At 40.1% G+C, this 22791-nt stretch overlaps 1 protein-coding gene across 13 annotated transcripts in view; it reads right to left on the bottom strand.

The window, feature by feature from the left end:
* Positions 1-22791, bottom strand: part of auts2a (activator of transcription and developmental regulator AUTS2 a) — a 359733-nt gene that overhangs the window by 277862 nt on the left and 59080 nt on the right. For all 13 annotated transcript variants that reach the window (XM_008428210.3, XM_081615290.1, XM_081615291.1 and 10 more), the window contains exon 3: positions 19961-20173. In XM_008428210.3, the coding sequence (XP_008426432.1) occupies positions 19961-20173 (213 nt within the window). The remainder of the gene's footprint in view (positions 1-19960; positions 20174-22791) is intronic.

Raw genomic sequence — 22791 nt, 5'->3', positions numbered from 1 at the left:
CAAAGGTCATTTCCTGCTCTCCACACAAATATTAGACTTGTAGCTCCGTCTCTGATTGTCAGATAATAGAGACCCGAGTCCCACCTTGGCCTCAGCCAGGAAATCAAGTTATCCAGAGCTTCTCTGCCTGCTGATACAGGGAAACGGAGAACTACACAAGCCGCACAGGCGGTACATTCTGCTCCAATCCGTCTGGGCGACTTCAATTAACGTCCTTGACGAGCTGCGATGACATGAATCCTGTCTTTTAGAGTGTCTGTTCACAGGAAGTGGATGAAAAATCATAAATGTATATCTTTTATGAAATGGTGTTTCTTTTTTTACATTTTAAATTAAGCCTTACTTTATGGTAAACAGCAGTTTTTCTAATTCTTTATATAGCAAGGTTAACACATTTTAAAAAGAAATGTTGAATAGAAAATAAAACAACTCTCTTCCAAAGATTATAAGGTAATATACAATGTTAATTTATAAACTAAACATTTATCTACTTTTATGTGCATACCAACATAAAACAACAAATTGAAAATCTAATGGTAAACCAATAAGATAAATGCACGTAACCATGGCAACTGGTGACTGTCTGCAGTCAAATTGTGCGTGGATCCGCTGCGTTTACAAACAAATAATCCCTCTAGAAGCGAGGAAAGCAGTTGGTAACCATGGCGACTGACTGCAGGCTGTGAAAAAGGCATTGCTGAGGCCAAACTGATTACTTGAGCTGCTTGAATATCAAGATATTTGACCTGTAAGCTATCTAACTGTCATGTACATTGACTGTACTCATTATTGTCTTCCAACGTTATTCGATGACGACAAAAACTGGATACTAATGTGCAAAACACACACACACGCGCACACACACACACACGCACACGCACGCACACACACAAAAACAGACCCAGCCGTATTGTCTCAGTTCTAAACCAGGGTTTCATTTGGAACCAATTTCCAAATACATGTCAGCAGGCCACGGTTTAACAGGGGAACTGAGCTCCAGGGAGAAACCGAGAAGGCAGCGAGGAGGGGATATGTTCCTCTTCCAATGACTTTCAGATGTGCAAGCCTGTGCCACAATGTTTCAGCTCACCTCCTTCTCTTCTATATGCCTTTGCACGCATTCGACCTTTTTGTCTGTTCACAAAAGGAAGCAACCTACAAACCCCAGCTGTCCCCGTCTCTCTCCGAGCATGGATCAAATAAAAGCAGGAAACGGAGATAAACACAGACTAATTGCTCGCAGACTGAAGTAACTGAGAGCAGGGCTGGTTGTGTGCAAGGGAGCTTGTAAGTCAATTGTTCAGGATGGCTGAATGTTTAATGAGAGCTAGCCAGGAAATCAGTCGACCAATTTCAGAAAGAGCAAAATAACTCACAATTTTCTGGAAAACCACCACTAACAATCGAATTTAGCTCAATACGCACCTCTGATGATCTCTGCCGGTCAAAGCGCACCACAGGGTTTGTGAAACGCGAACAGTAGAGGCACACATCCCCAACTACCAGCGTCCAGACAACATTCTACAGAGCTGTGTAGCACTAGTATTTAATCACTAGATACACTACGCAGTTACCCTCTCAGTGCTGATGAAGGTACTCACCTCAACTAAGTGGCTCCAACTAAAGGCAGTATGACCTACTTTCTGATCAGCTAATGCTATAATTATTTGATGTGTTAGGCGCACACATCAACTGTGTATACAGCACTAAAATGTTATCCTCAGATGATCAAAAAAATCATCAAGTACAGAAAAAAACAAAAATGAGAAATCAAACGTGCTCCTAATGCAGAATACCGAATTTCACCCAGTGCACACGTACACAAAACGTGAGCACATCAGTAAACACTATACACTTTATAGATATGACACCACCAGTAGATGTTCCACACGTTAATTTCTTCACATTTCAACCCATATAACACGTCAATTTTAGATTCACAACCATAGAAAGACCGGAAATAGCCCAATTATTGTTAAGACTATTCTGCTGTATTATGATCCAGGCGGTCGAAGTTCATGTAAAACTTTCAAACACCATACGTTGCAACAAGCATAAAATTTCTCAAGGTTGGTTCACTCCTTTCTGAGTGGCACAGATAACATATACAACATATGAACTGAATGTGCAGCACTGATGGGAAAGATGCATTAAAGGATGTTGGGTAATGACAATATTAAGTAAGACAATGTTAAAAGATCTGCTGAGCACGACTGCTGACTCTAAGGCCACCTTTTGTCGGAATACACCGTACAGCTAGAGGTGCGTCGAGAAGGAACAGAAGCGGCATAAAGGCATCAAAGAACCATTTCCACTGCAGTTCTTAATGCGGGTCAACTCAAAGACTCTTGAATCGAGGTTAACGGCAGCCTAGGGGTGAAGGGGAGAGGCTACCAAAGTGATCCAAAGCACAGTAAAAAGGAATAAAGAAAGATCCTCCTAGAACTACCGTGGTTGACCTCTGGAAACCTCACATTCTGTGCAAAGATGAGTCTGTATTTCAAATATAACCAATGGTAACCCTTCTGAGTGAAGAGGCAATGTGTGAGTTTCTCGTCCGTCTTTAACTCAGCACAGAGTGGGGCGAGTGCATGTCACCTGAATGCGCAGGCGCCTCTCAGGAGACTAGGAAATTATCAACTATTTTAATTATTTTGGTAATTGACTTGAAAAAGTCATACTTCTGTATTTTCCATATAGTTTTGAAAGTAATTATGAGTTTTCACGTATCGTGGACATTTTTTAGTCAGTAGGAAAATTACAATACATTTAGGCCAACATGTTCAATTAATCATGAATCTATTTAGTCCACCATTAGTTGGACACATTTCGGATTTTTTTTCAAACTGAAATGTTTTTAACATATGATAGGTTAAAACTTGGTCTGACCTCAAAAAATGTTAAAACTTTGAAATAACCTCTTAATTTAAAGCCTTGTGTCAATAATAAAGTTGTAAAAAAGGTTTCCCACCAAACTTTTTTCTTTTGCTTATTATATTGTGTTAGCTCTTAGTGTGACATTCAGACACATGAGCTACGGGAATCTTCAGCAGCACACACACACACACACACACACACACACACACACACACACACACACACACACACACACACACACGCACACACACACCCACGCACACACACACGCACACACACACACACCGTGCCTCACCGTGTTGCACTAACAAGGATGTATCCCAGCAAGTCAATCCATGAAGATTGGCATATTTTTACCTGAGAAATGACTGTTGTGTGGAGAAAAACCCAGGACGGGTCGCCTGCTGCACCGTATAATAAGCTCGACTTATTTTGGCTTCATTATTGTCAGCTGGTTCCTCTGCATTTCGAAATATCACAGCAAATTGGCTCTAAGATGGACTGTAATAGGGAAGCGAGGCAGAGATTGCGTGCGAGGCTGTCTGTCAGAGCGGGCCAAAATTAAATAAGGGGTACGGAAAAATCTGATTGGCTACGGGGGGTTAAAGCCAAGCCGCTAAATAAAAAATACGTTTCCTCAGCCGTGTTGCTCTAAAAGAAATGAGCCTTTGTGTGTAAAATGTGCAACGCATACAGCAGATACAGCAACAGTTACCCTTTGTCTTTACACGACTGACTGCTTTTGCCCTTGTGGACCTATAAAACACATCAACTCTGCTGCGAGGCGGCGTGTAAAACAGAAAGAAGGGCCACTCAAGGCATCGCAATCTGTGCGTCGTATGGTTGCGGAACAGCTGCAGGAGGAAAGCAACACTCGTTTAATAAGATCGCTCCCAAAAAAAGAAAAAGGGAGAGCAAAAGGCATTCTCTCCAGCTGGCAGCAGAGGGCGCCAGCACATCATAGAAGCACCACAAGCAGGATGCTCATACCAGAGCCTCAAGTCCAGCTGAGAGATATCAGAAAAGAAGATGGAGAAGAAGTATGGAGGTTTTGACTTTTCCGGTCTGATTCTAACTTTTGCAGACAGCAGGTGAGGGTGGAGATGCCGGAGTTATTCCAGGAAACCGTCTTGTTTAGCAGAAACGATGTCAGGGTGGTTGAGGTGAAAAATATGTCTTTTTTTTTTTTTTTTTTTAAATGTTTGCGAGTCAATATTTCAGTTATTACTGTCCCTCTGCATTGTGGGATGCACTCGGGTTTGAGGTGTTTATGCCAGATTTAGTTTGACTCTTTCGGCCTGCTGTCAGGGGCAGATGAGGCCCAGCGTCTGGGTGAATCGCAGATGGCTCTTTCTGTTTTTCCGCCCTGTGCTGATGGGGAAAGCCCAGGATGAGAGCGCCACCTTATCGGCACCACGGTGGCAGAGATCTGGCACCGTTGGGAGGACGGGCCGAGGGGAGAGCGTGGCCCCTCGCAGTGGGTTCCCCAAAGAAACCGTCTCCCATCTGCTCATCAATTCTGACAGAAAAAGCTTTCGTTTCAGATTTTACTGTAAACACAGCCGCAAACAACATGTTTAATCATTTTTCCACTTATGATTTTTTCAACCAAGCTCTTAGAAAACTTTATCAATTATGCGTAGTGTGTTTTGTACACATCTAGTTTTTTCTCAGTTTGCTATGACTTTCTTCTGGTATTTGTCATGCGTGTGATTAGGGACGTTGCAAAGCTAGGAATACGTCTCTGTTTGTCTGTTTGTTTTATCTAAGGGAGTTTAAAGGGGCAGTATAATGTATTTTCCAGGCACATATTGACATTTTATACCATAATCCAGTAACTATGTTACCGTCAGTTCTTATAAAAAATCACCTATATATCAAATATGACTTAAAAAGAAATTTAATTTCATAATTTAGTGCCTTGAATTTGAGCCTGTCTCTTTAAGAAACTCCACCCTCAGGAAGTCATTACAACATTGCTCCACTATTAACCCTTTTACAACGTTTTTACCAGTGTTGCACTGACAAGTAGCTCCTATACTGAGCTCAGTCCCACCAGGTGTTTGCTAATTGCTGCTGGCTAGTCTGAAGGAGCTGAGTGGTGATGTTGCATTGGAGGGCTGCGCTGTGAAACTGCGTATCAGAGGAGGAGCTACGTCTCAAAGGAGGTTCTAGCTCCACCCAGACGTTTTGCACAGCTGACTGGTTGCCATGGGAGACAAAAGGCTTCCTCAAACATGCATGAAAGTCTCAAGCCAACACTCCACGAATGTTTTTGATAAAGGATTAACTTTATAACATGATCCAAAGATCAAAAAAGTAGATTCTGCATAATTCTGCCCCTTTAAGTAAAAATGATGTTAACTGCACTTGAAGAAGCATAAAAAGAAAACATTTCAAAAGTACGAAGAAAAGAACAATTGAAAATTAATATTCCATGACCTTAGGGTTTTGTTTTTCTTTACTTGGGGATCCAAGACTCTTCGCTTTCCTTCTGTTCTTTCCTGGGTTGTTAATTATTACTCTGCCATATTGCGTTGAGTATTTCCTTCGTTTTAATTGTTTCTTTTCTTTGTGGATCTGGGTTTAGTCCTCCATGTTATTTTTTTTTTCCAAGCAAAAAGGATTTTCCCCTTTTGTTTGTAGATAGTAATAATAATCTCTATACTGTTTGTGATAATTAATTACCTTCCCTCGGTGTGGCAGCTCCAGTCGTTCCCCATCTACCTCTTCTCTGCTCATTAACTAACCTGTTTAGCATTTCAGTAACTAAGTTCTCTGCTGTAAATCCTTCTTTGTCAGATTTGGAATTTGTCTAGTTTTTTTTTTTCTTTTTCATTTTCTTGTTTATTTTCCTGTGCCTGCCTCCTGCCTCCACACTTTGCCACTCACCCACAGAGCCACGATGCTGGTTATTGAGTTGGTAAGTCAGCCCAGGGTTTCTGGACTCTGGATGTGTGCTTCTTCATCTTAAACAGGTGGAGTTGAAATAAAAAGGACACACTGCAATGTAGAGGCAGGAAGAAACCTGGCCATGAAAAAAAAGAGCAGGTAAACATACAAATGAATCCACTTATGAATACCCCAGCCAAGCTATCAAAGGAAAGCTTTAAAGTGCTTTTAAGCGAACATCAGGTGAAAGAAGGTCATAAAAATATGCTTGTTGTATAAACAGTTCAGGTTCATACTGTTATGATTGTGTGTCACTTGCTCTCAGAGTCTTCTGGCATTTTCTCCAAACAAAAACCCATAAAACAAGTTATTCACGTTTTCGGCCAGAGAAATAGCTCTCTGCTCTCTTATCTGGAAGTGCTTCCCTAAATAACATTAATGCAGCATCAATATTTTCAGATGTGATTTCAGTTCTTCTTTGAAACATCAACGTGACATTTTTTTTAATGTTCATCGTTATATTTTATGGGACTCTATACAGCAGAAAGAAAAATTATCCCCAAAAGCAACACATCATGTTCTGATTCATTGTAATTTAAGAATGAGAACAAAGTTGGTCTGATAATTGAGCTTCTTTCTTTTGTTTGAAAATTAGCAGGTAAATGGTAAACTACACATTTTTCAGTTAGTTGAATTTCTTAGAGGGGAAAAAATTGTTTTACTTTTTCAGATGTGAAGAAGATCAGACACGATGATTTGCTTTTTATTTTGCATCTGTATGAATTAAAGTGACAAACGACAGCTGAAAACATACGAAGCTCGTATGGAAAAAAAGCAACAAAAAAAAGGACAATTTTCTGCCAGCTGTTTTCATTCTGAGAACAAACAAAGCAATAAAACAAGAAATGCGATCAGATTCTATCTGATCCAGGCCTAGCTTAAAACTCAATAATGTATCAGCTTGTTCAACCGCACCGTGAAATCCAACCAGTGCACAGAGAGAACAATATCAGTCCCTTGCCAGTACATTGGTGTATTGCCAGGCGGCTCTGATCATCCTTCAAGAACGGAAATACAGTCCAGAAAAAAAATAAAGAAAAAAAATAAAATCAGTCGGCGAGGAAAAGAGGGAATTCCTTTAGGTCTGCAAACACGTTGCCTCTGACTCACGTTCATGCTCCGCTAAGCAGGAGTTCAGCGAGAAATTATCAGCATCTGAGAGGTGTTCATCTATAAAATGAACATCTCGTCAGCAAAGTTTCTCACATCAGCAACTACTCTATAAATATTCAGACGACGAGTTTTATGAATAATGTATCTGGCAAATTGATTCATTTTGCTTTACAGTCTAAATAGGAACTGGAGAAGCATTTCATCTCCAAGGCACTCGCAGTTTAAAGGTACTGATGGCACATTCACATTGGCGTTAAAAAAAAATAAAACCCCAGCATGTTAGCAAGCTGGTTATTTGAAGCCACTTTGTGTTCATTGACAGAAAATCTCTACTGAAATGCCAATGATTTGGCATCTGTGTGCTTTTTCCAGTGGCATCCTGCAGTATTAACAGGCTGCTAATCAGAAAAACGTGCATACGGTAGCAGAAGGATCCTACAAGTTCAAACAGGTAAAACTTTTAATACAGCTGAATAAATCAACATAGTCAACCTTATATCGCTGCTCTCTGGTGAATACTGCACATTATTACATTTCCTCTGGTGGAAATAAAAGCTTCATCCGATCCTATCCATGTCAGTGCCTGCCTAAACACTCATGCAGGCCAGTTGTGATCCAAGATGTACGATACTGTTTTTCCTGACAAGAAGTCTGTTATTTTGGGTGTTATTTTTGGACCAGCAACAACAGTGAGTCCTTGTTTCTGTCACTAGTACGCACAAACTGATTTCTAATTCAAATTTCATGCAGTAGCATCTGGCTTTGCCTCCAATCCAAGGCTATCTCTTTAAATCACTGTATAAAGCTGAGGCTCACAGTTCTCTTCCACAAATGTGAAACATTACATCTGCATCAACTTAACTTATGCACTGTGTAACACTGATCTGACATGAGGAGAAATGTCAGTATCCCATCATGTTCTGAAAACTACAAGTTGTAACGTGGCAACATAAATCAAACCTCATCAAATATGATCTTTTTTGGATTTTATGTGACAGGTCTGTGAGAAATATAAAGATGGAATGTTGTTTTATAACCTAGTCCTGCTTTAAACTCTTACATTTTACTTCTTCTTCCTATCTGACCTGCCTGCTGTAAAAATGTGGTACTTTGTTCTCATCTGTACGGTGGCTCAGAGGGGCCAACAAATGCAAAAGCCACAACAACACAACCCATAACACGGCAGCAAAAAAAAAAAACACAGCAAAAGTTATGCTTACAGGTTATCATAACTTTCTTTGTAGCATAATTTTAGTTTGACAAAACTTACATTTTAGCAAAAACTATATTTTAGCATAACTTCTGTTTTAGGATAGGCTAACTTTTGCTTTAGCATAATTTCCGTTTTAGCAATATTTTCATATTAGCATAACTTCTGATTTAGCTTAGGCTAATGTTTGTTTTAGAATAAGCTCCATTTTAACATAACTTCTGTTTTTGCAAAAAAATATATTTTAGTATAATTTCTGTTTGAGGATGGGCTAACTTTTGTTTTAGCCTAAATTCCATTTTAGCTTAGGCTAATTGTTGTTTTAGCATAAGCTCCATCATAACTTCCGTGTTTGCATAATTTTAATTTTGATGTAACTTCCACAGCAAAAATTCCATTGCAACATTACTTCCATTTTAGCTAATTTTTGTTTAATGCATAATTTCAATTTTAGCACGTCTTTTGTGGCTTTTGTTGTGTTCTTTTGTTGTGGCTTTAGCATTTTCCTGACCCTTCTAGGCCACCATACTAATGTTCAATAACAAACCTCTGATACCTTCAAAGATCACCTGGAGTTAGACTGAGATTAAATTACACACAAGCCAGTATCATTTATTTAGCCAGGGTACTTTGAAGGGATTTGTATCCGCATTAGACTGTGCCTGGTTGTTTTTGAAAGGTCTCAGAATAAAAGGGGTTGAATATAAATTCTCATGAACTTTACAGATTTTTATTTGAAGTTATATGAACATTAACCCTTGCTATTCCACAGAAAGCTACATCAGCACTGGCTTGATAGTAATCAAATATCAGAGAATTGACTGGAAATAACTCCTACATGGACAAATTGCTCAGAGGAAATGGTCTACTGTGCTCTAAAAAGACGGAAATGGAGGAAAAGGATAATAGAAATGTTCTTTTTTGCATCTGATGAAAAGCAAATAAAGAGGATTTTCCAGTTCTGACTCAACTCGTGCAAATATGAGATTTCAGATATTCCTCCTCTCTTGGCCGTTTAAAACTTTCTCTCATTTCATGCCATGAAGTAGCACCGCTTCTGCTAACCTCAAGTGCTCATCATGAGCTCATTTTCCAAGTTTAGCAGCTATTTATAGCGCTTGTCACACATTCAGGATTTTCTTTGGTTGGATGATTAGAGGAGGGGAAAAAAATCCTCAGGGGAAGCTTCAAGATTAAAGAACAGAGCCGTTAGATTTGTAAAATAAATGATAGCTCAAACAGAAAAATAAAGCCACCGAGTTCATAATCTTTTTAAAGGATGAAGCTTGTGCAGTTTTATCTACATTCTGTGAAGTTCCACTTCAACAACATGACGATTAGAGAGACTTTAAGAATCTGTCATTTCTCCTTGACCAGTTATAATTACTACGTTACCACTCACTTTAAAATGAAAATAGATTTTAGCCTAACTGAAAAATGAAGAAGCTGAATTTATGTGGTTTAGGTGATACGAGTGTCCTTTAATTTTTATATCAGGTAGTTGGATGTAGTGGATTTTATGTAAAAAAATAAATAAATAAAAATGCAAACTTAGTCCACACATTTCATACTACTTTGTCTTTATTAGAATTTGGTCCATTCAGTCACCGTCACATGACCAACAAAAACCACATGACCAACTTTCTCCCTACCCCTCAAGAAACAAATGGCAAAAATTTGGAAACAAATATTGGCCCAATTTCCTTTGTAGGAGTTTTTGTAGGATTATAGGACAAAAAGATACAGAGGATCTCAGTCAACCCAGAGCAGGAACTAGAACAAACTTTGAATCAAGAGAAACTCATCTGAAGAAACTACTCATTACCTCAGATCAACATTTAGGACCATCTACTTTATAGAACCAAACATGGAGAACCAACATCTGGTTTTATCAGATCAAGAATCCAGATAAATTCCTACTAGTTTATAAATTATTATTATTATTATTATTGAACATGGGGAACCAATATGTAGTTCTACACTTTTACTTTTTGTAAACTTATTATATTTTTCTCTTGCTTTTCATTTGTTATTTTGTTTGTATTTCCTCTAACTCCAGTAAAGCACCTTGAATTGTCTTGTTGCTGAAAATGTTCTGTTTAAATAAAGTTACCTTACCTCACCTTAATACCAACATGTTTAAAAAAAACCAGACTATCGACCGATATTAATGCTGATATATCATGCATCCCTAACAGGATTGAAGAGTCAAAATGTAAATTGACAGCAGACCACACTGCTGTCTGAGGTGATACATTTAAGACAGAAGTTGGAATTTATATGAGCTCCAGTTGGTTCCCTAAAACAAATAAAAAAGGGTTTTAATTTTTTACCACAATTTGTGTTGTAATTAAAAGTCTGTTCTCCATCCATCCATCCATTTTCTTTACACCCTTGTTCCTTAGTGGGGTCGGGAGGGTTGCTGGTGCCCATCTCCAGCTAACGTTCCAGGCGAGAGGCGGGGTACACCCTGGACAGGTCGCCAGTCTGTCGCAGTAAAAGTCTGTTCTATATTGAAGAATTCATTTCACACCAATATTATGCGTTGCCATTCCAGCAGGTCGGATATAAAGAAAGAGGACAAAGTATTGAAGTTGCACTGGCAGCTTTGTGTTTCCTTTAGCAGGAGTAAATTTTGGGGAAGAAAGAAAAAAATCTCTTTCCCATCCAGAAGGGCTCAAACTATCTCGAGCTCCCGTCACTAAGCCTGAGCGGTGTAACCGACAGCAGGCCGGGTTTGAAGCCCGTTTGACTGCGACGGGGCTGGACAACCACGATAAAAGCTTCTTCAAACACTTACAACCCACCGGCCAGCAATGACTGGCAGCTGGAATGGGTCTGGGCTTAAAGTGGCTGACACTTTAAGTACAGCCACTTAATTTTTCATGAGCTGATAGTGGGGGCTGTCAGGAGAGAGATCCAACACGAGGCTGGATGGTGACCAGCGAGAGCAAATGTTGCCTGTCTTTACTCAGCAGATGTAGAGAGAGAGCGCTATGAAAAAGAGTCAGTCGTGAAGCAGGTCCCCTATCCTTCTCTTTGCTGTCCTCTCTTAGAGGAGTGACACTTCAAAGGAGCATGTTCTTTTAATGCAAGGCAAGCAGAAAGAGAGAAAAAAAGAAAACCCATTTTCAAAGACATTCTGGCCTAGACTTGTCAAACAGCATCAGGGGGCTCCTGCTACAGATAGACCTTTGGAAGTAGGAACAACACAGACAGACGAGTCATCCGTAAGAGATGCAGCGGGAGTGGGCGGAAGCATGAATTTACTGATACTGAGGTGTGAATGTGCTGTCATACGAGCTCGAGCACAGAGGAAAGAATGACAGCATGGAAAGACCGGTTTACGAAGCATCAGTGCCTACGCCATATACGTATGATCGCAGAGTCGCGCACAAGCACGAAGATTCGGAGGTTTACAGAGGAGCCGACATGAGTACGCTGCTGTGGAAGGATCTCACAGGTCAGGGCAAAGGGCGTGGCAGAACGTCCAGCACAAGAGATGATGCAATTCACGATGTTGGGTTTAAAACAACGACAGATGACGTTTTAGAAATATGTTTTTGCGAAAAGTCAAAATCCGGTTTCTTTGTTTGCACATGTTGAATGGTTCACCATTAAGTGCTTTTGAAAATCTGTTAATGAGAAGGGACTGTCATCTCAGGTTTGACTAGCATATATATTGCGATCAGGCAATATATATGCCCGAAACCCCGAAACCGTCGCAATGTATCCCACTATTAAAAGCTGCAGTATGTAAGCAGCCAAAAATGCAACATATGCTCCGATTTTGCAGACTATCAGGTGTGAAAACACTCTTGGTCTTTGAGCTGCACATCATGGTTTTGCAAGAAGGGCCGTTTGAGTCCAGCTAATTGAACAGCTACATTGAAAATGAATGCATAATCCTAAAACAATATCACGTCCAAGGAAGTTGCTCCGATTGTGATGATAATGGTGATTCGATATATCGTACAGAAACCTACCTTTGAATCACATATTCCCTTCGATAAATCCACAGGCCACTGTCAAGCACTGAGCAGCGTCGACATGTTCACACATAATGGGCATGTGTCTCAGAATAAGCCATGATGATTTGATTTGATCCAACGCCGCTGCATGAAGAGCCGCAGTGACAGTGACGGTTATCATCCCCCACAGGACGGATTTGGCATCTTATCTGACAATCAGGACAATGCTTTTCTTCAAATCTCCTACTGGCTTAAAGGATAAGCTTATTAAGGGTGACCCACAAAGCTGAAAGAGCTGAACATTGCATTACATCGTCAATGGAGATTGACAACCATGACAAGTTTGCCTCCATCTTGACACAATAAGGGCTTCAGTCCAAATATTTACACAAGGACACAGGAGACAAAACACACACACATACACATGCACACACACACACACACAGATATATATAAACCAGCCCCTTGAGAGCAGCCATTAGTGCCTTTAACTTGATCTCATTACAAGCGGCCTCCAGCAGATTGAAGTGAAAGTTCAGTGTAGGCAAGAGACTGACGCTGGATAATAACACAGCCGCTGGCAGTCCTAAGGCAGGACTTCTCCATCAGGGCAGAGTGAGATCCCAGCTAGTGAAAATATCCAGAGAGCCAGAGATCAGAGCCTTTCAGTTGACCAGTTGGCCTGTTTGAGACCTCTCTTTGAAGGCTGTTTCAAATCCCAGAGCTGGACAACACTCTGAGCGCCTCAGAAACCACTTTCAGCACCGGACATGTTCCATTTAGCTGTTCATACCATACAGAAAGAGCATGAATGTTTTCCAATAAACAAATCCATAGTGCTACTGTAATTTTATAAATACATGTTTTTATCTTATTTTATCTTAGTTTGCATGTTCTCCCTGTGCATGTGTGGGTTTTCTCCGGGTTCTCCAGCTTCCTCCCACAGTCCAAAAACATGACTGTCAGGTTAATTGGTCTCGCTAAATTTTCCCTAGGTGTGACTGTGTGCGTGTGTGTGTGTGTGTGTGTGTGTGTGTGTGCGTGTGTGTGTGTGTGTGTGTGTGCATGGTTGTTTGTCCTGTTTGTCTGTGTTGCCCTGCGACAGACTGGCGACCTGTCCAGGGTGAACCCTGCCTCTCGCCCGGAACGATAGCTGGAGATGGGCACCAGCAACGCCCCCTGACCCCACTAAGTGATGAGGGTGTAAAGAAAATGGATGGATGGATAAATAAATTTGACTTTCCTGATGACATTTCTGGTAATGCAAATGTAGAAATAGGACGAGAGCAGTAACATCCGGCTGTTGATGGCGTGACTCGTGTGATGCGAAAAAAGTGGTTGCATTGCAGTTTGAAAAAACACAGCATTCTAGCACATAGAAACACAGATGTAGTCACACTGGTGTTCCGGTGAACAAAGGAGGCCAACTCAAAGCTCCGACCTCAACCTGGTTAAAAACTGTTTGAAAAATGGGTCCATGGCAGGAAACCAGCAAACTTAAATGAACAGATTCTGAAGCTGTTCTATGTCGTTTCTCAGTGAGAATCTCACATTGAAAACAAACCGATTTTTTTACACTTTTTTTTTTTTTTTTTACATTATTCTTCAACTGCTGACAAACAAGAAGACAGACCAGCAGACAGACAGGAAGGTGGTTGTTCTGAGACATGAGGGGTTTGGAGGAGGGAGATCTAACCTAAGCCCTCATTGTTCACCCACCACACTCCTTTTCTCATCACCCCAGAGAGCAGATGGGCCTCACAGCACGCTGTTCTGTTTACCAGAGCGACTGTACAAAGCAGCAACCACCACAGGCTCCCACTCCGTCAGTGAGCAGAACAAAGCTTCCTCAGGAAAACATGACAATCTAAGAGACAAAATGCTGGAAACAACTATTTACATAATGGATAAGGAATGAGAGGGAGAGCGCAAACTTGCTGTATTTGTTTCCGACGCCAGAGCAGAAATTGATATTGTTACCACGGTTACAATGTCCATAAATTCAACTTGCAGTGCGTCCAGAAAATATCACTATTTCCACATTTTGTTGTTATTCTCAACTGTATTAAATTAATATTGTTTTTTTTTCTCAAAATTCTACACACAAATGTGGAAACTTTTGTTTTAAAAGTGTCTTGCAAGTTTATTAAAAATAGAAAACCAAAAACATCAGATTCACATAAGTATTCGCAGCCTTTGCTTAATACTTTTAATACTTCGCTGATCATCTTCATGTCTCTGCAGCTTGCATGGAGTCCACCTGTGGTAAATTCAGTTGATTGGACTTGATTTGGAAAGGCACACACCTGTTTATTTAAGATCGCACGGTTGACAGTTCAGGTCAGAGGTCAAACACCAAGCATGGAATCAAAGGAATGGCCTGTAAACCTCAGACAGAATTGTGTTGAGGCACAAATCTGGAGAAGGTTACAGAAACATTTCTGATGCTTTCACTGTTCCAATGAGCTCATTGGCCTCCATCATAGGTCGATGGAGGAAGCTTGGAACCAGCAGGACTCTTTCTAAAGCTGAGCAATGAGAGGGAGGGCCTTAGTCAGAGAGGGAACCAAAAACCCAGTGATCATCCTGTCAGAACTCCAGGGTTTCTCTGGACAGAGATCCAGAGGAAGGACAACCGTCTCTTCAGCAATCCACCAATCAGGCCTGGATGGTAGAGCAGCCATTCCTTAATAATAAGGACATGGCAGCCTGTTTGGAGTTGAGCAAAAGGCACCTGAAGGACCCTCTGGTAGAGACGGTCAGTGATAAAGGGGAAGATGATTTCAGCAATGTCCAGAGACACCCTGGATGAAAACCTGCTCCAGACCATCTGGATCTCAGAGTTCAATAGGACAATGACCCAAAGCACATGGCCAAGACCTCAAAGGAAAAGCTTCAGAATCACTCTTTGAAGATCCTGGAGTGGTCAAACCAGAGCCCGGACTTAAGTTTGATTGAACATTCTGGAGAGGTCTAAAAAATTGGCTGTTGAACGAATCTATCCAACCTTGAGAAGAACTGCAAAGAAGACTTGGTCAAACTGCCCAAAGACACGTGAGCTGAGCTGGTGGCATCACGTTCAAAAAGACCTGAGGCTCGAATTACTGTCAAAGTTGAATCAACAACGTATTAAACAAATGCTGTGAATACCTACATGAATGTTATTTTTTGGTTCTTCACATTGCCATATTTGTGGCAGAATTTTGAGTTTAAAATTTTTAGTTTAAGACAAATTTCCAGACGGACTGCATCTGTGGGGTGTTCTGGAAAAACGAGTCAAATTCGTGGAGGCCCCACCTCACAACTTGAATAAGTTAAAGCATCTGCTGCTAGCTAGCTTCTTGGTGCCAAATCCCAGAGCACACCCTGCAGGATCTAGTGTAGTCCATGACGTAACAGGTCAAGTTCAACACAATGATATGACAGCTCAGTGGATTTTAATGCATCTTCTTGTTTTTGTAAGGACAGACGTGCCATGAGTCACCCCAAAATCAAAACAATATAACTATAGAGCTTGTCTAAAAAGTTGAGCAAAGTTAATTTAATGCAACACCCTTTGACCTTTCAGGCCTGAGATAGTCATCTCAAGAAAACCAATCTGTAACTTCATATGACACTGGAGACAAACTAATGAAATGACATCAATAGCAGAGAGAGGCTGGGGATGCTTTTGATTTATTCTGTATCACTAACCACCTTATGTATATTCAAGTTTAACCCCTACCTGGGCTCAATTTTCAGAGTTGGGTGTAAACTCAGAGGGGAGGCAACATTTGCAGCTTACGACATCCCATAGATCAGCACACTGGGTCAATGTCAAAGAGAAAACGAAAAAGAAAACAGAAATATTTGAGCCGCGCTGGGAGAGGAATCGAAATGAGGGAAATATAATTATTTCTTTATTCAACAGGAAATGTTCTTTCTCCCTTTTTTGTTCTGTCATTGTGCTTCATAGCCGGTGACAACGCTGATAACAGCCGCTGTGCCTTCCGACTGTAGGTTTTCCAAAAATGGAGAATTAAACCTTGATAGAGACTTCTGATATTTATAATGTAACCTTGAATAAGGACAATAGTTTAAGATTTATTTTCGGCAGAGCCAATGAGGAGATTATAGCTCTGCTGGCTAGCTCCGAGAACAAAAAAAGGAAGTGGTAGAAGGCAAAGACAATGAGCTTTTCAATTATGCAAATGTTATTAAGGGTGACAGAGAAATTCTGCAGTGCGAATGAAGGTTCGCGGGTCAATCTGCATGTTGAAAGGAAGAAAAAACATTGTTCTAACAGTCTGAGTACCTGCAGCAGCAGTCTGCCTCATTAGGTCATCAAAACCATATTTGATACAACTGGAAGAAACACACAATGAATTCACTGAGTTTAAAACATACGGTTTTTATTTACAGACTTCTTCATTTGTGATGGCCACTAAGAGTTTAAAAGAACAAAGTTCCACCTGTCTAGAATCTGAATTTAGAAAATACTTGTTGAGTCCTCATACTCAGAGTCCATCGTATTGTACCATTCAACAGAATGGCCTCTTGCTTCGGTTATGCGGATAGGCTAGTGGCTTAAAAGCATTCCTGACTCCTCCCTACAAAATGCCTAAAGCGACACAATCATAAGACTATGTATGTTTTGTAGACTATAGGAATCTACAAAACACACACGGACTGGATAAGCAAAGGCTTTCTCCCCTTCTCTTGGATTTTGTCCGGTAGATTTTCTACCAGATCGATCAGCGAACAAATTAGGGTTAATTTTATGAAACATTAAGTCTTTAAGACCTTTGATGCATAGATTTTGTATATTGCACATATATTGTAATTCATATGGTAGATTTTAAGGCCTTGTTTTAGGTTTTAATAAACACCTGTAGGCTGGTTTTAACTGCCCTATATGTGTCTATTAGTCCTGTAAGAGACCACACAACCCCAAATAGGCAAAATGTAGGTCAGACTGCCTTCAGTTGGAGCCACTTGAAGCTTTCAGCATACCCAAGGAAGAGACTCCTCCTGTACAGTCCAGCATGAAATAAAGTCATGTTGTTATCAAGTCTTTGCTCTAACATTTGAGTAGCACGTGTGTGTACAGGTACAGGTATAGGTGATCTCCCCTCGTCCAGGGAGATAACAGAGCTCAACCTCAGAGGTTCTCTCTGTGCATGTGGGACTGTGTGCACTTACTGTATGGAACCATAGGAAGGTCTGTAAAAGTCATTGCTGGCAGAAATTTACCGCTGCATCAGGGTAACATAAATATTCATTTGTGACCTTGTTACGTTGCTGCTCATAAAAAATCTGCTTCAACAGACTTGTTTGTATGCTCTCGTCACCGAGAAGGCATACTTCACACTAAGATCACTTTGTCTATATTGATTCACTTTCTACTTTAATAAGCTATGACAGCTTCATGTTATGGCATTGATTTGGAAATAAAGGAATGCAAAACAAAGTGATGACAGAAATCATTCATTGTATTATTCTTGCCACTGTATGTGACTGAATAGGATATTGTTCTGTTTCCATTGCTACCCAGGACTACAGTGGTTCAGACACATTGCTGTCAGCACCACAACCATGCAAAGTTGATGCCTCTGTAAGCACCAACTTTGCATGGTTTCTGTACTCACCATAGAGCTGAGACTCGTCAAAGTGTTCAACGACATCCGCTTGAATACAGACTGCAGAAAAACCACAAGTGCTGGTTCTGTTAGACCTCAGCGCAGCTTTTGACACTGTTGACGATGATACATCATTGAAACCTCTGGAGAATTGGACAGGACTCTCCAATCCAGTACGCAATTGGTTTGAATCTTACATAAAGATCAGGAATGTCTTTGTTTTAATAGGCAATTTCTCATGGAAGTGGTCAGAAGTGGCATGTGGGGTACCACAAGGCTCACTCTTAGGACCCCTCTTATTTAATATCCATATGCTCCCACAAGCTCTGGTTATTACAGGAAATAAGATTAGTTAGGAAGATGGAGCAAATCACCCCAGTTCCCAGAATAGACTTTAAAATACTGTAGATAGTTTATAAATCAACAGATTTGTAATCAATACATTACAAATCTATTGTTGTTGTACAAACCTTCCAGATCTCTCAGGTCTTCTGGTTCTGGTTTTGCTCTGCATCCTCAGAACCAGAACCAAACAAAGAGTAGCAGAGTTCAGCTTCTATGCACCAGAACCAATCACCAGAACTCTGGAACAGACTTCCAGAAAAATGCAAAACAGCCGAAACATTAAGTTCCTTTAAATCAAGACTAAAATCCCACCTTTTAGAGTTGATTTTTAACCATAGTAAATGGAAGATTGATCAACATATTTGATGCGTGTTGAGGATTTTTAATGATTTCATGCATCAAAATTTAATGGTCATCACTGGTTTCTCAATTGTTGACTGCATGGTGTTTTTTTATGACTTCTTATTGTTGTATTTTTAAGATGCAAAGCACTTTGAACTGCCTTGGTGCTGAAATGTGCTAAACAAATAAACTTGACTGATCGATTGTTTGATTAACTGTGTCAATAAAAATCCCCAAACAACCAAAAACAAATAATATATCTGAAATAAAAACCACACAACTGAAACCATAAATACAATGGAATAAAATGTCTCTGTAAACAAAAATGCCTTTCAAAAACATTAATCACTACAATGATTATCTGATGTTGTCTGTTGATTTATCACTTAACACCCAAATGAAACATTTGTTTGAGGTTATGATGTGACAAAAAGTAAAAAAGGGGGCTGTCAATATTTTACGCATTAATGGTATTCGATTTTTTGTTTTTGCTGTATATGTGAAGAAAGCACCGCTCGCTGTCGGCACACTAAATGCTCCTGAGGGTGAAATAACTTAAAGTGTATGTGCAACATGGCTTCAGTGCAATCAGCACAGCAGGTTCTTAAAACAGCTTATGATTATGGAGTCAAAGCAGCAACCATCACTTCTGCTGAAGAAATACCCCCCCGACCCGAAATCTGAAGAGCTTTTATGAATAAATCACGAGATTTTGTCTGAAAAATAGCAACGCATGACAGCAGAGACGCAATGTCAGCAATGTGGCTGCGCTAGTGTAAAAAAACAACTAAACAACAACTAAGAGTAGGGTTATATATGTCAGCTCCTGGCTGTGACAGCAATATTAATATTGTCGTATCCATACGGAAGAATGTTGAAATATTAGCAGTGCTGTCAGCTGATTAAAATATTTAATCACATTAATAACCCACTGGCAATGTGTTTAATCCCTACGCCTAACTTTAAGTCTGAAATATAAATATGTACGTCCCTCCTTCTGTCTCATTGCAACCAATTAAAATGCAAAATGAGCAACCGACAAAATTCATGCACGTGAAATTTCAAGGTGATGTGTTGCGACGCAACACAAGAATGCAGCAACGTGTCCAACTTTTGTTGTTTCCCTGTGTCGAGTCCATAACCTGCTGCTTTTAGGTCAAAATAGGCAGTTCAGTTAATCTGCATTGTGCAACTCTCAGATTAATCACATGTTTTACCACGCAATTAACCACATTCACTGCCAACACGTCTGAATGCTAACAGCCCTAATTATTAGATAAAGTGATGTGAAACATACAACATGAACTTGTAGTTGTGGGACAGATGATGCCAAAAACAAAGTTCTGCCACAACAAGAGCCGACTTGTGGAAAGTTTTTCAGAAACTCTAAACCGCTAATCTGACTTTGCACATTACCTGACAAGGCGAGTCGTCCTCTTATTTATAGCTGCCCATAAAAGTAATTGACGGCTCTCATTTCTACACTACAATCCACACGGGAATACGTTTACGCATCAATGCACTTAGCTCACCGTCGCGCGCTTCTTCTTCAGGCGTTTCTTCTTCTTCTTCCCCTGTGTGTGCGCCAGGCGGGGGTTGTTCTCCTGGTCTGACGTCTGGTGCTGGTGGTGGTTGTTCCTGCATGACTCCAGGCTTAAGCCGTTGGGCAGTTTGGGAGGTTTCTTCTTGTGCAGGGGGCCGGCTTGGCTGTTTCTGCTCTCCTGAGGCGCCAATGTCATGTTCTTCTGTAAAGAAAGACAACAGCAGGAAGCCAAGTTAAAAAGTAAAAAAAAAAAAAAGACATTTGATTCTCCACAAAAGCAATGCGTGTGACAGCACGAATCAGTCATAACGGTGGCCTTAGAAGACTCTGCAGCCGTCGGTGATTCGTTTTTCTATATCAGAGAAACTTGTTGGCAGAGGAAAACTCATAAAAATCTATTTTGACATAAACCCAACATCTCCAATGAGCGTCGTAAAAGTTGTTCTAAAATATATTTATGGTGCAGAAAGGATTTAGATCCAGAGTGGAGGACGTTCTCCTGCAGAGAACGGGAGCAACAAAAACGTCCTTCATCAATTTTCCCTAATTTTATTTCCCGCCCATTGGTTGTACAAAGACAGAGAGGAAAAAGAGACTCCAGCTGCATTTAACCCAGAGCGACTGAGCATGAAACTTGATTCTAACGATACACAAGGGATTCCTGAGCTTGTTTAGCCGCAGTGGAAATCTCTTCCTGTCCACAACTGTGCATGCAGACAAAACAGACATCGGATGCTGACCGGAATTGGCCGGGTTTCAGCTGGACTGGCGCTCTAAAATCCAAAATGATGAAAGCCTTATACCTACGTACCACGTCATGCTGACTCAGTGCATCTCAAATAGAGGAGCTTAGGAGTCAGTGGGATGATTTTTTTTTTTTTTTTGTATTTGTAATAGTCATTTTTAGTGGTTGAACTTCAAACAGGCCTCAAGCCACTAGGTTGCAGCAGTGCTCACACTGATCTTCTAAGTGATAGAAGAAGTAACCTATGATGCCAGGCACACCGGTGTTCAGAGCTGATGGAGGAGGAGAGATGGAGAAATTTGCGAAATGAAAAACAGCGGAGGTGAGGTTTACTGTGAATGTAAAATGTTATTCACTTTTTGTCTAGTCTGATAAGCTAAAGATAAGCTAAATATTGTTAAGCAATTGTTTACCATTTTCAAGAGGAATAAGTGAATAAAGCCGGCAAGCAGTGTTTAGGGTCAAGAAAAGTTTTAAATATTACCGTGTTTAATTTAAAAATGCATATTCCAGTGAATCATTAGTACTTTTTCTCCTTAAAAATCAAAAATAATAAGCTGAATTTCGGAATCATTTTAAGACTTTAAAACAATTAAATGAGGGGCAGCACCTTCATTTTTAAGTCATCGCAGCTAGTTTTATTGCCCTGTTTTGTATGCAGAATTCTGATGCCAGAAATGTATACAAAGGTTTATACAGATAAATAACTAAATATTATCAGGTTCTCAATAATATAGAAAATGTATGTTCTTACAGAAAATAATCGAGAACCTGAAAAAGACTAAGATAGCAATATTAAACATCCGAAAGTTGTCCCGTCAGACCGTCAGTTTCCAAAACACATGCACGAAACAAGGGCACACAGGGTCAGTGCGGCCCCGCCAGAAAACACAGAGTAAAAAAACCTGCGTGATCTAAATGACTTTAAACTCTCCAGTGTCTTTTAAAAACTGCAGGAGGGTTAAAAGGAAGCTGTGTTTCTGGCTTTATAGCCAACTGTAGCGAAAGCTGGATGCATTATGAGAAAGTTGTTCTATTTTATTCTTTTGAATGTTTGACCTCTGTAATGGAACGTGCTGAAATTGAAATGCAGGCGGCTTTGTGGAGGCCTCCGAGTTGAAGTAAAGGTCAGCATACTCCAGGGCAGAGCTCAGCAACCTTTCGAATCTAAAGAACCATTTTCGCCGTCATTCCTACCAAACAAGGCTTGTTTAGAGTCACAAAGTCTACTTGACCTACACGAGAAAAAAAAACATATAATGCATACTATATGGAATACATGGATCGATGTCTTTTATTTACTGAAAATGATCAAATTAACAGATATAAAGCACACAGTTTTCAGCCGAATGACGCAAAACATAAAAGAAAAGTTTCTTTTGTACTTTAGGAGTCATTCTGTGCAGAGGCAGCATAAAACAGAGAACTTAGCCTTTCTGATTGCCTTTACATGTGAAACCTTTGCACATTTTCAGAAACATCTGAGGAACAGAAAACCCTCATTATTCTAATTCTCAAGAAAAGATGCTAAATACAATTTAAAATGTGCAATGTGTAATTTTGTTTTAATATATTACTATAATTCCATTTTACTGTGAATGCTTTCCAACATTCACTGTGACTTTATCTCCAAAACATAATTTATAAGCGCGCATGGCAGAAAATGTAGGAAAAAAACTCATTTTAACACCAATAATTAAAAGAAAAATCAGCCAAATCAGCACACGTTCAGTTTGATAAATCACATTTTGTTGCACAAACTGTACTGAAAGGAGCGCAGATGATAATCCCCGCTGGGAGATTTTTCATTACATCAGATGATCTGGCCGTTAGTGTTGAAGGGTCGAAATTCACTTTGTGGAGTGAAATCTGGTTAATTTTTGCCAGACCTACCAGTACAACAAAAGAAGCTTTTGTTTTATGTTAATTTCATAACGGACATCAGATTTTGGTGCCAAAATAACCATCTGGACTTCTTCATGGAGTTTTGTTCACTTGAGTAATGTGCACAATAGTAGTCGGTGGTCTAAAGCAGCAGACGATGCCAACATCTTAAGTCGATGGCTGACAGGCAT

This window comes from Poecilia reticulata, chromosome 14 (genome assembly GCF_904066995.2).
Source record: "Poecilia reticulata chromosome 14, P_reticulata-male-v2, whole genome shotgun sequence".
NCBI classification, from domain to species: Eukaryota; Metazoa; Chordata; class Actinopteri; order Cyprinodontiformes; family Poeciliidae; genus Poecilia; species Poecilia reticulata.
Note: the sequence above shows the minus strand (reverse complement) of the source record. Positions and strands in the feature narration are given on the sequence as shown.